Source organism: Haliaeetus albicilla, chromosome 13, assembly GCF_947461875.1.
Source record: "Haliaeetus albicilla chromosome 13, bHalAlb1.1, whole genome shotgun sequence".
NCBI lineage: Eukaryota > Metazoa > Chordata > Aves > Accipitriformes > Accipitridae > Haliaeetus > Haliaeetus albicilla.
In genome coordinates, this window is record NC_091495.1 from 29,339,864 (window position 1) to 29,352,484 (window position 12,621).

The window sequence follows — 12,621 nt, forward strand, 5'->3', positions numbered from 1 at the left end:
GTTAAAGGCTCAAAGTTAAGCTCTAAGAATAAGAGGCTGAAGCTAAAGCTTTATCTGTGCATTAAGATTGCCTCCAATAAGCAACCTCTTGTTTCTGCAGAAGCCCAAGCCTACCTTAGCACGTGCCAGAAAGGAAAGTCATGAGGAATTCTGCTGAAACAAGATACTAGTTACTTACACTGTTAAAAAATGACAAATTTTGGTCATCTTTGTCCAATGAAAGAGAGACTTAAAAGTTACTAAAAAATGCATGGATCACATGGATTTATTGCATGGATTTATTAAGGTCCTCATAGAAAAGTAATGTAATTAAAAAAAACAACAAACAGTACTGCTTCATCAAGAGAAATTTTTAACTTTCTGATACTTTTACTAATACAAAATGTAGGTCTGACCTCATTCATCACGTATAAAGACCGAAGCAAGGCTCCTACACAAACAACATGACCAGTGCAGATTGTTGTAATGAAGAACATCAGGATACCGGTGTGCACCTTCAAATATAGTCAGAATTAGTTGGTTCTTGAACGTGTCTATTACCACTCAAGATCCCTGCTGCCTATGCTTTTACTTCCATATGCATCAAAACTTATGCGATTCAAGTTTTAGAGTCACTAGAGATTTTGAGTGCTGAATATAAGAAACCTGTTTTAAAGAGGGCAGCCCCCAAAAATCATATTATTCAAAGCTGTCTTGACTGGGACTTTTCTTTTTGCTTCTGTATGTGCAGGTAAATGTTTAGTTTTATGCATATGGCGCACATAAACATGCCCTTAATCAAGAAAGTTGCACGAGTGCTTTGGTTTTAGTCTGAGTAAAAGGTTTTTTCTAAGTTCAGGATAATCCTGTTCCATAATGCTGCTATCATTAGGATATGCATTCTGCAACTGCCTTTGGGAAATAAATGAAGAATATACTTTTTGAGTTCCATGCGTTCACTATGTATTTCTGCAGCCCTTTTAAAATAGATGCCTCATTCTTCTCAGCTAAAAAACACGGAACAACTTGCTCATAATTTACTGTCTTTTAACATTTGCTTTCTCTACAAAACCTTAGGAAAAACGCTGGGAGTTTTCCTTTGCTGTTAAATATAAAAGCTTCAATTTTTCTTTGAAAAAGAAAACTGATGAGCTCAGTTTAGAGCATGTAGTTTCTGCCTTTACTGTTACAGAAGTCAATACAATGCTAGCAATGCAGACAGGGCAGTTACTTAATAAGGACCAAGTACACAGTTATTGTGTCAGAGATGGTAATTTAGCATGCTCATACTAAAACTTCATGAAACTTTTATTATTGTATTTTTGTTTACCTTGTTATTTGAGCAATTCCATTTATAAATGTTACAGCAAATCATTGTTAAATGCTGAAGCTTTGACTGAAGTCACCTCTGAATCCACTCATGAGCCTTTGGACTACAGGCTACGGTGTAAAAAGGAAGGAAAAAAGGTTATTTGTCTTGATATTTGTTTTCTTCTTTTCACTTTGTCTTTCACATCTTGCACTTTGCACTTCAGGGCTGGTTTCAGTGCAACGTAAAAAATTTGTGCAAATGAGACACGTTACATTGGGCACTTCAACCTTTTTTTTAAAAAAATTGCATTACAATTTTGCAACCCGTGGTACAGAATGAAAGCTAGCATTCAGACACTTCGGTTCCTAATTTCCAGAAGATAAATGGACATAAAATTATTAAGCAGAAGAATCTGAACACCATCAAAAGCAATAAATGTTCCATAGGAAATGAATTTGGTAAATTTTAAGGTCATTATAATTAATCACCATGACTTGTTCATGAATTATAACTCGTTCTGCACTCAACTACAATTATTTTGATTTAATGCTTTTTATCAATGAATATTCAATTCCACTTAACTATCTAAAGCGATTTGCAAGATCTAAACTCTCAAATATCTCTCCTGTTCATCTCTTTCAGTTCATTTCTGCCATCCAGCTTTTTATGAGTCACTGAATTATTTCTAAATCCCAAACACATTTGGGTGACTAGCTTGCTTACAAAACAACAACTGTAAAAAGAGGGACTCATACTGGATTATTAAATTCATGACTGTAACTCTAAATTTGTATAAAAGCCTTTTTATAACTTATTTATGCACGACTTTCTCAAATCATTGCTGAAGGGCTGGTATTGACCTGCAAAGGGAAGGTACTCTTCGGTCCCTGTTGCTGCAGAGCTTGCCTTCTGAAGGCCTCAAAATGATTTAACTATTAATAAATCAAGAATGTATTTGTCATAAGGCAATTACTACTTACCTAAAAAACAACATTACAATTCTGTCATGACAGACACTCAAAATGCCTTTTTTTTTTTTATGGAAAGGTTTTTGAAGCTGGAAATGCCTTTTGGCTTTCATTTGCTTTCTTTGCCAACAGAAGGGAAAAAATAGGGGAGTGGAAAAGTCTGGAAACAGCATAATTAGGTCTGTTAAAGAGAGAAAAACCATTGTTTTGGGGGAAGAAAACATGCTATTTGCAATAGAAAAATGTATAAGGGGTAATAGAAGATCAGTTGCAAGGGAAAACACGCTACCGCCTGCATGTTGGGACAGGGTGAACAGAGGTATCGGCACAGAAGAGGCTCTTCAGTCTTCTGGTAAAACACTAATGGAGCGTGTTAAATTCTACCTTAGAAAATAAAACCACACGGGACACTTTCTCTTCAGCACATACAAAATGTTTTGGTGATTAATATAGAACTAAACTGTGTATAGAAGTGGCTTGTGCCACCAGTCTTGTGACTGATAAACCTCTTGTGGAAGATGTACAATTCTGTCTTCCTTCATCCCGGGCAAAGCCAGGGGAAGGAAATTAGTGCCACATCTGTAAGACCTGCCTGAAAAAAACATGACAGTTTGTCAAAAGAATATCTGTTGCCTCACCCAATTTCTGGATTTACAAAGAGGCTGGCAGGATCTTCACAACGTGAAGGTGAGCGCGAGTGCAGACTGGCAGGGGAAAGCAGAATGCCTTCCGGGGGGAGCAGAACCACCCTCCACCACCCTGAGCAGGGAAATCATCCTTCCTCCTAACACATCAGAACTGCAGACTTGGGCCAGAACGGTGTAAGGACATAGTCATACCTCCTGGTAACACACCCTTTGGCTCTGGGCCCTTGGGGCTCAGGGGCTTCCTCTCCTTTTGTGCAACCACCTCGATGGAGCCGAGAAGCAATAGGAAAATTCATAGATCAAAAGACTGCAATTCAGCCTCGCAAGGTAAAACTATGACCAGGAAAGAAAACCCTGTACATAAGTAAGCAGGGAGCTCTGCATTCCTGGGGAAGAGGCCTGCCTCAGGATTCAGAGAGGCAGCATGGCAAGCATGAACCTGAAAGGCAAACCTGCTCGGCCACATTGTTTCCTGCTGACAACCCTGGGAATCTCGCTGAGTGGTTGAAGTTATTTTGCCTTGAAGCTCTGCTCCACTTTAAGGGTTTCACATTCCCGTAGGATGTAACAAAAAGCTGAGGCAAATACAAAAATTCTTAAATTTGGCATATGCCTATCTGAACTCAAGATTTTATTAAAAAACACATCACCAGTTTCCACCTCTGTCAAGGGCTGTGTACACCAAATCTCTCATAGGATGTTCCTGAGAGTATTGGCTCTGAAACGGCTGTGAACTCCTCTCCCTACCACCTGATACTCAATTCCACATCTTCTTGTGTCTCATCTGGGAATAAATACCTCGTTTTGACAGGCTGTAGAGCTTCCTATTTCAAAACTTTCCTTTTCTTCTGGCAACTGCTCCACTTATTCAACTCCTTTCAGTTTCTTTTTCATTTACTTTTAACAGTAGAGATATTGAAGTACTGAGAAACTACATTTCCAATTACTTTTTGGTATACTGTAGTGCTTTTGGAACACAGGTGCCTTTCTAGCTGTACTTTGACTCTTTGCATTTGCTACTGTTAACATCCACAATAACTATTAGTTAACTGCAGTTTAAACCAGCGGCCTCTTTCTAGATCAAGACAGCAAGGAACACAAGTATTTTTGCTTTATGCATCTCTGCAATCCAAGACAGGTATTTGGAAAAATCTTCCTCCATGGCGAGGGAGATAAATGTGTTCAAAAATTCAAACAGCACTGAAAAGGCAAAAATAAGGATCTGAATGAGCGAACATATCTGAATTCTAAAATAAATTAAAAGTTTCAAGGATTTAATGACTCATACGAAATAACCACTTTTTTCCTACTTCACTGAAAAAAGACCAGGTACAGGCCACAATCACTGCATAGCTAAAACATTACTGCAAAAAGAAAAAATAAATCCCAGTCTACATTTTAAGTGATTGCCTTATATCCATTCATTCATTCATTAGCTTAACCCTTGCAAAACACCCCACCCACTTATTGGAATGTCCAAGACTGTCAAGCTCCAACATCCCTCTGTAATCTCCTGTTTTCCTAGACAGAGGCCACAGTCGTCAACAAGTAAAGCAACAATGAGAAAAAGGGTACCAGGGAGTAAGAAGATTGGAGCTGCTCTATGACGGGGTACGAGCAGGAGCTGAGGGTGACCCCAGCACAGGCCGTACTCTCACTGACGAGGGTGCAGTCACACTGTGTCTGGAGATGGCAGGAGGAGATGGGTGCTGGTAACAGAGTCCACCTGCAGCCCCAGACATGGTAAGTGATGAACTGGTCCAGGGTCCTTCCAGGGAGTCTGGTCAGGAGCAGCAGGAGACGGGGCTGGAGACAGTGCTGGCCAGAAGGTTACAATGCAGTTTCAAGGTCCACATGGGAGACAGGTACACCTGCAGACACCTTTCAGGGCAATTAAGGCCAATCAGTGCCCTCACGGCCCTGAAACAGTATTATTTACATACAACGTGCTTTAGTACAATGTACACGCATTTATATTAAACAAAGTGCTGGCAGTATGAAAAGCCTTATCAAGGATAGTAGGGCTGTTTCTGGACGTTGGCCTGTTTATTACTGTTGTTTGAGTTTTTTTGCAAGTTGCGGTTCTTTCTGATAATATGAAATAATCTGAACAATTATGAGGCTATTAATAAAAAGGAAAAGCAAGCCTGCCAACCATATGAGTAAAAAAGTGTTATATCCTTTGAACTCCAGAAAGTACGCAGGAGCGAGCCACAGGCCTTGTCCAACAAACCACAGAGAGAGAAGCAGCACACCACGACGCCAGGACATCTTAACACTAGGCATTATGAGGGGCAAGAGGCAGAGATACCAGACAAAGTACTGGGACGTGCATACTTTGTTAAAACTCACAAAAATAGCAGTATGTAGGAAACAACAGAAGGCAAGGTCTCTGTAAAACGCTATGGACACAACCAGGAGCAAAAGCAGCTGGGGCAGGAAAGCTGCGAGCCCAAGGGCAAAACTCCATTTGCTCTCTGCAGTTAAGTACAACATGTAGAAATAGGGAGAGAAGTTATGACGGATATCCCTCCTGGTCAGGTGGTAGAGGTAGGCATGCTCCAAAAACTCCCAGCCGTACAGGTAATAGAACGCAAGAGTCAAGGCGGCCAGCACGGATCCAGCAACGGTTGCAAAAAGCAGCACGTCGCGGTTCAGCATCTTTACAAACAGCTGCCAGAGGTACGCTACGAACGCGAGCTTCGCTTTTTTGTCGCGCCCCGTATCCGCCGCCCCTTCCCCGCCGCCGCGCCTGCTCTGCAGGTGGAGCGCTATGGGCAGCGCGTAGGTCAGCGGGTATATTTTGAGGTGCACGGCCAGCCCGTAGCAGACGGCGGCCTTCCCCACGCTCCCCGCCTCCGCCAAGTGCAGGGTGGCGAGCACCAGCAGCGCGACCAGGGCCTCCGCGTTGCCCCGGCTGGAGACGGCCATGGGCAGAGGGTTGAGGAGCCAGGCGACGGCGCAGCACCCGCAGGCCTGGCCGGCGGCGGCCCCCCGGTACCGCAGGGCCCGGTAGGCGACGACGGCCGCCGCCAAGTCCCCCGCCACGAAGAGCAGCTTCCCGAAGACCTCGGCCAGGTAGACGTTGGGCGTCAGGAGCCAGGCCAGGAGCGGGGTGTAGCGGTAGGTGGCCCGCCGGTAGGGCGACCGCCCCTCGGTCACCAGCCGCGCCGCGTCGGTGAAGACCCGGTAGTCGACGTCGGTGTACCGCACCCGCATGGCGCCGTCCTGGTGCAGGCCGTACAGCACCAGGCCCAGCCTCGCCAGCAGCGCCGCGCCCAGCGCCGCGCCCACCCCCGGCCGCCCCGCCGCCATCCCCCCGCAGGGCGCCGCTCGGCCGGGCCGGGCCCGGGGAAGGGGAAGGGGAAGGGGAAGGGGCGCCGGCGGGCGGCCGAGCTCGGTCCCGGCTTCCGCCCTGCGCGCCCGGGGCGGCGAGCGGCACCGCGCCTGCGCGCGGCCGGCGGCGCGTGCGTGGGGCGGGGGCTGAAGCCGTTGCCCCGGCCCAGGGCGGGAGCGCGCGGGCAGGGCTGCCGGCGGCGCGCGCGGCGCCCGCTCCCCTCAGCGGCCGGCGGGCTCCTCTGCCGCCGGTCGGGCCGGGCCGGGCCGGGCCCGGGAGGGGGCTCCTCCGCCCCCGGAGGCCCCCGAGACGTGGGCAGGGGAGCGCCGCGGGCTCCGCTGTCCCTGCGCGCCCGGGGGAGCGCGGAGGCGTGGGGAGCTAGCTGCGTGCCCTGGCCGCCTTCGAGTTGGGGCGGTTTATGTGTTATGCCGGTGGGCTGCCGTGCCTCCCTGCAGTAAGCGCGGCCCCGCGGCGCTGCGCTGCGCTGCGCTGGCTGGGAGTCTTGCTGGAGGATGTGAAGGGATGGAGGAAGAGCTGCGGGGCCTCACCAGCCACGCTGCTGCTGCTGCTGCTGCTGCTGCTGCTGCTGCTGGTGGTCCTCCTTCACCCTTCCCGAGGGCAGGGAGCAGGGCGCAGCGCAGATCTGTAAGGCTCTGTGGGCAGAGAGGCAGCATATGCAATAGTGGTTAAGTAAGAAGGAGAAGGAAAAATAACATCTGTTATTTACCTTCTGCAAATGGCTGTGTTTTGCCTAGACGTATGAGCTCTCTCTAAAGCACTTCGGTAAGCTTCCTTCCACAGTAAATGTCTCATTTGCTCAGATCAGAATCAGTATCATGAAAGTCAGAGCTTAGAAAGAGTTATTTAAAACAAAGACATTAATTCCACTGTATTTTGAGGGGGGTGTGTGTGTGTATGTTTTCCAAATAGTTTTCCTCTCTGGCTATTTGCTATAGATTGTATCTCACTTCTGAATTGGGGCTGACTGAAAAACAGGTATTTATTACTTAACAGTATTATGGGTTTCATATTAGAACTGAGTAGGGTGTATGTAGAGACGTTTTATTCATCAAAAAGTGTGCATTGGCTTGTTTAGTCGTTAATTGCAACAGCATTCTTTTTGCTGAATGGTTTCATGTGGGAACATTTTGGGAGCTGCAGCATTGCTGGCTCACGTCACTTACAGAAAAGAATCTGCCGTTTCTCTGTTCTGGGGGCACTCAGCAGAGAACACAGAACAGACATTTTGCATTTGGCACAGAAGTCTTGGAGGGTGTCCTAACTGGTAGGCTGTTCAGGGGAAAAAAGATATTTCTGTTGTGTGCACACAGCTATTAATTTTTATCTGTTAAGACTGTTTTACTTTGCATAATAATCCAATGGCGTATAGGCTGAGGTGTCCAATGGGAGAAGCATAGTAACTAACTAACCCTGAGAATCAGTTTTTCCTCTATCTGTATAGGTCACCAGATATTTACATATTACATACTAAGCTGGACATCAACAGGAAAGCTCAAGAGACTTCTCCATTAACTCACCATTTGTCCTCATCATTAAGTCCTAAAGCTGATGGTTAGGGTATTTTTGGGGTACGGCATGAGGGTGATGTTGCTCCTTCATAAATAATTGCTTACTTGCTACTGCTGTTCTACTTTAGAACAGGAAAGATTGGTAACATCATTTTATCTCCTTCCTTCTTTCATGTATCTTGTACTATAATCGTTGTGATACTTTTGCAGTAAGTTACATCAGCTTATCCTTTGTTGTGCCCAAGATGTCCTCTGGAAATGCTAGGAGATAGAAAATGAATAAAATCACTGGGACTGAAATCACTTGCTATTCCGTGGAACTACAAGTCTAAGCAGAAGTATGCACGTAGATACTTCTAAATTTTTTGTTTCTGGAAGGTTATTGCTCACAGAGTTGTTCTTGCCATCTGCCTACTTTCTCCCAGGATTGTTTGTGATTCTTCGGTTGCCTCTTTGGATTGAATATGTTTTATTATTTCAGATCCTTTGAGGAAACTGTTTATTTTCAGAGCAGAATGCATTGCAGTTTATTTGCTCAAGTGTCTAAGTTTAATGATATTGATTAAATAGTACTGGTTCAATAAATAAACTTAGGAGTTTGCAGGCATCTCAGAAGTTTTTTGTCTGTTTCTGACAGTCTGTTTTCAGACAAATCTTTTATTCTCATCTGAAGTTAATAGAAGTTGTGAAGCTGTCCATAGTGACTGTTTATCTGGATTCTAAAGAGGAAAAGGTAGGTAATTTAATTCTAAAGTGAAGTTAATAAAACAGAAAAGCTACCTTAGCTATTGTTGCATATACCATGACTGAATGACATTGCCTGAGCTGGAAAAAGAATTGATTTTCCTTATCAATAATTTAACATCTTTAAAATAAGCTTGAAGCGCTTGAAGAATTAAGGTTAGGCTCAAAAACGTATTTGGCTTCAGATTTGATACCAGCTTACTTAACCTGATTTGTCATGTACTGTAGACTTTAATGCAGGAAGGAGGGCAGTCTTATTAAAGTTATAAATCTGTTGTTCCTGTAAAATGCTACTTTTATTTATACAAGCCACCAGGAGCCACTTTCAGAAAATGCTAGGACATAAAAACTAATAGAACTGCTGGGACTGAAGCTGATTGATTCTGGTGCACATCAAGATACAAAGAGTATGAAGAAAAGTGTGGTCAGCCATAACCATGCATAAAATATTAACTAAATAGGAAAGCATATATACATAGGTATATGCACATGTGTATAAACAGGTTTTTTCCATTACCTACTGTGCATTTGGTTTACACAGTCTCAGAGATGGTGCCATCAGATATTTTATAAACTGGGCTCACATCTATATGTGCTTCTGTTGCATACTGCTGACGGGGGATGATAAGCCTGATCTCAAAATGTTAACTTCTCACATCTTCATCTTCTGTAATAGAGACTACTTCAGCAACGTTGGGATGTGTATTCCAGAAACTACCTCACAAGCCCTGTCATTGCTTAACATTTACACAGGAGTAGTAACAGTGCAAGGACAGCGAAACTGGGGCCTTGTTACACAAAGTGTTCTGAGGCCTAATGGAAGTTTTTAGCATCTGAAAACCAAGGTATCACTGGAGGGTGACACCTGGTGAGTGAGGGAGAGAGTAATGAGCTGGTTCCTGGTCAGTCAGGAGCAGTCATCGCGGTTGGTCCTGTACTTGCCTCTCGGGTTACTATCCACACTATGGTAGAAGGCTAGTTTTGAGGAGGGATAAGCTGAGGCTGCTTTCATTGACGAACAAAGATGGCTAAGAACGAGATCTGGTGGGTACTGTAGGGCTAAATATTGGAGGGACTAACAGATTACATTTGAGAACTTGGAGGAGAATAAGGAGGCTAGTGAGCGGGTGTGAAGAAGTTGACAATGAATTAGAAGATGATTCTCGTAGCAGTGCTTTGAAGTCAACACAAGGGAGACATGGTGGTTGGTAGCAGTGCAAGGAAAGAACAAGTGTTGGGTTGCAGTGGTGAGACCCTCACTAAGATTCAGGTGGCCTAGGAGGCTAGACAAGCTTAAATATCTGAAAAGTTATGGAAGAAAGAACAATAAGAGGCTTCATAGGAGGAAGGCAATTAGAGGCTCTTTTCACATGCTGTATTTTAGCTCATTCTACTGAGATCTCAGGGTGAGGCACTGCTCATGCAAGTCTTTTCTGCAGTTACCTAGTTATTAATGGTTAGCTATACTTTGAGATTTTGTTGTTGAGTTAGGAGATAAAATTTGGTCGTAATGACTACTGATTTTTTTTATAAATTGTCTTACTGTATGTGTGCTGTGATCAAAGTCTGTATGTGTAATAGGTGGGAGGAAAGCTGAGTATTTAAGGTGTAGGAAGGAAGATCTTGGACAATAGCTGGTATATGGTCTTCAGACTTCTGAAGGGGGAGGCTACTGTGCTGTAATTTATTAGAGTTCCCTCTTAATTTTCTTGGGTTTTGAACCCAGAATGTTTCCTTACATGAGAAATAGTCCTGCTTAATATATTTATAAACTGACAATAAATTTTTTTTATAAGGTGATTAGTACAATGTGTTTCTTGTAGCACATGAAATTCGGTAGAAAAAGTGACTAACACTTATGTTAGATGAAACAATGTTTTATCAATGTTGGGCTTGATAAAATAAATTGGTTTTGCAAATATGATTGATGCCTTTCAAATAGTTGCAGCGTGTTGAACTTTAGATATTATTGGCAAAGGGAAGTATAGTTAAGATTATGTAATGAAGTGTTCATTTCTGCTTTACTATGGAATGAATAATACAGGAGGTTTTGCAAAAATAAGATGAAAAAACACATTAGAACTCTTCACAGAAGAAAATCACTGTTATAAATATAAGGCCATCACTATTCCCTTAAGCTTTATCCGTTAATGTGTTTACTTAAAACTGCTTGATAAATCTATACCCTTATTCACACATTATGCTAAAAATGTGGCTATTCAGAGAATGTGATCTGACTTGTTAAGGAATTTTTTTTCTCCACATTACGGTTTTGCACAATATGCTTTAAGTGGTGTTTGCAGAGTTCTGTGTTGCAGTGGTTATGCTGATTGTATGTCAGTGTATTAGGTAAAATGCTAGTCCTTCAGGGAAAATAGGTACCGGAAAAATTAGTCTGTAGGGAAACCTGTTAAAAATTAGTATCTTCAGAAAAAAAGGACTATGGCTGGGAAAACACGTGGCAGGTTAGTCAGCAAGAATAAGTCCACCGACGTATGATGCTGGCCTAGGGAGAGATTCCAAAAAATATGGCCTGTTTTGATTTAAGGCTGTGGTGTATCTGAAGTGTGATATGGTAAAAAGGAGTTGCCTGCTTCTAAATCGGGCAATGCGCAACCCTCTTGCTGCCTGACTTGAAATGCCAGACAGAAATGCTTTACCTTCATTTTACATTACTGCTATAGCACTAGCTAATGGGGCAGGCAGCTGAGTGAATTAGGATTCCAGAAGTGGGCGCATACAACAAAGAAATGAGTTGAATTTCCTCTGCTAACGAATGCATAGAGAGAACTGATGAGAGCCCAGGCAGGAGAGAAACTGGAGCCCAAATGACAAATTATGGATTTAGGAGACTGTTGGAAGGTGGAGGGTTCCTGGCACAGGACTGCTGCGTTCTGACCATTGTGCAGGGCCCAATGACAGCACCCAGAAAGTGTGAGTTTCTAGCACATGTAAAAGGCTAAATCTAATTGTATTAGGCATCAGTTTGTCAATTTTTGAAGGTGTAAGTGAAGCAATAGGTATTGAGAACTGGTGAAGTCTCTGTTAGAGGATTTTTAGACATGTATATACATATTCATAGACTAAAGCTATATATAAAATATAATTATTATATATATAAATTTGTTACCATTATATGTATGATAAGCATACTTAAGGAGTAATAGCTGTGTCTTTCTGAATGTCCACATTTTAAAAATCTCTTTAGATACCTTTCTTTCTGTCTGAAATGTGAGGTGGTGGAGCTTGCTGGATGTGAGATGAATGGATCTCCATCATCTGTTCAAGCAATAACATTTGTGACTCTTTATGTAAGTGAGGAGGTTAGGTGTTGCATGTCAGGCATGTGAGATGCCCTTGTGCTCAAAAGCCATTGCTCATCAGTGCAGCCAGCCATAAACGTCCTAAACAGCATTCAGTCACAATACTTTGTTTTTTAAGTGATTAAGAGAAACGAATTTTGTGTATTTTTAGTTTATAACCACTTAATTAAATGCTTTCCAATTCTTTGGAGGAGGAAAACGAGACAAAACTTGGAATGTATTTGTTTCTCAGTGCTTCTCACACAATTCTTCTTTGTAGCAAATACGAAGGACAGCCTGTAGTTTGTGGGGCAGTCTGGAGGGAGATCTGTCTTCTGAGCCTAAATTAGACCACCACCTTCTACATAAGTGAGACCTCCACTGATACCCAGTTCCTGAGATCATATTGAGATACATGAATGAGACACAAAACTGTATTCTGAACCTCGGTCTTGTTTTTTAGATTGACAAGTAGACATGAAGTATAGAAAGAAATCATCAGCGTCTGCTACTGAGCTTGTTTATTTCCTAACGCTACTTTCAGAACAGATGGGACATAGACCCTGACAAGGCACAAGAGGCAATCATCAATAATTTGTTTAGAATAGGTCTGAATTACTTTCGCTTAGTGGCTGAAGTAATAAATAAAATTCTTTAGGTGCAGAATTCTGGGCTGTGACTCATAAGTTAAAGGAGCTGTGGTTGAGGCCAGAAGTTTAATCATCATCCTTGAAACAACATAAGCTGGCACTGGAACACAAACCACTTCCATGGGTAGCTAAACTATGGAAACTTGGCCTCTT

General features: G+C 43.1%; 2 protein-coding genes across 2 annotated transcripts in view; one reads left to right on the plus strand and one right to left on the minus strand.

Moving 5' to 3' along the window:
- Positions 1-264: 264 nt before the first annotated feature.
- Positions 265-6,316, minus strand: PIGM (phosphatidylinositol glycan anchor biosynthesis class M). The gene has a single exon (XM_069800644.1). It carries the CDS (start codon positions 6,219-6,221, stop codon positions 4,956-4,958), a length of 1,266 nt encoding a protein of 421 aa, XP_069656745.1. The 5' UTR covers positions 6,222-6,316; the 3' UTR covers positions 265-4,955.
- A 386-nt stretch (positions 6,317-6,702) lies between these two features.
- The window catches only part of RGS7 (regulator of G protein signaling 7), a 296,147-nt gene continuing 290,228 nt past the window's right edge, over positions 6,703-12,621 (plus strand). The window contains exon 1 of the mRNA XM_069800646.1: positions 6,703-7,026. The gene's annotated coding sequence lies outside the window, so the exon portion shown is untranslated. The remainder of the gene's footprint in view (positions 7,027-12,621) is intronic.

What these genes read in the sequence shown, in the direction of transcription:
- PIGM (XM_069800644.1), bottom strand. Translation starts at nt 6,221, where the DNA reads ATGGCGGCGGGGCGGCCGGGGGTGGGCGCGGCGCTGGGCGCGGCGCTG.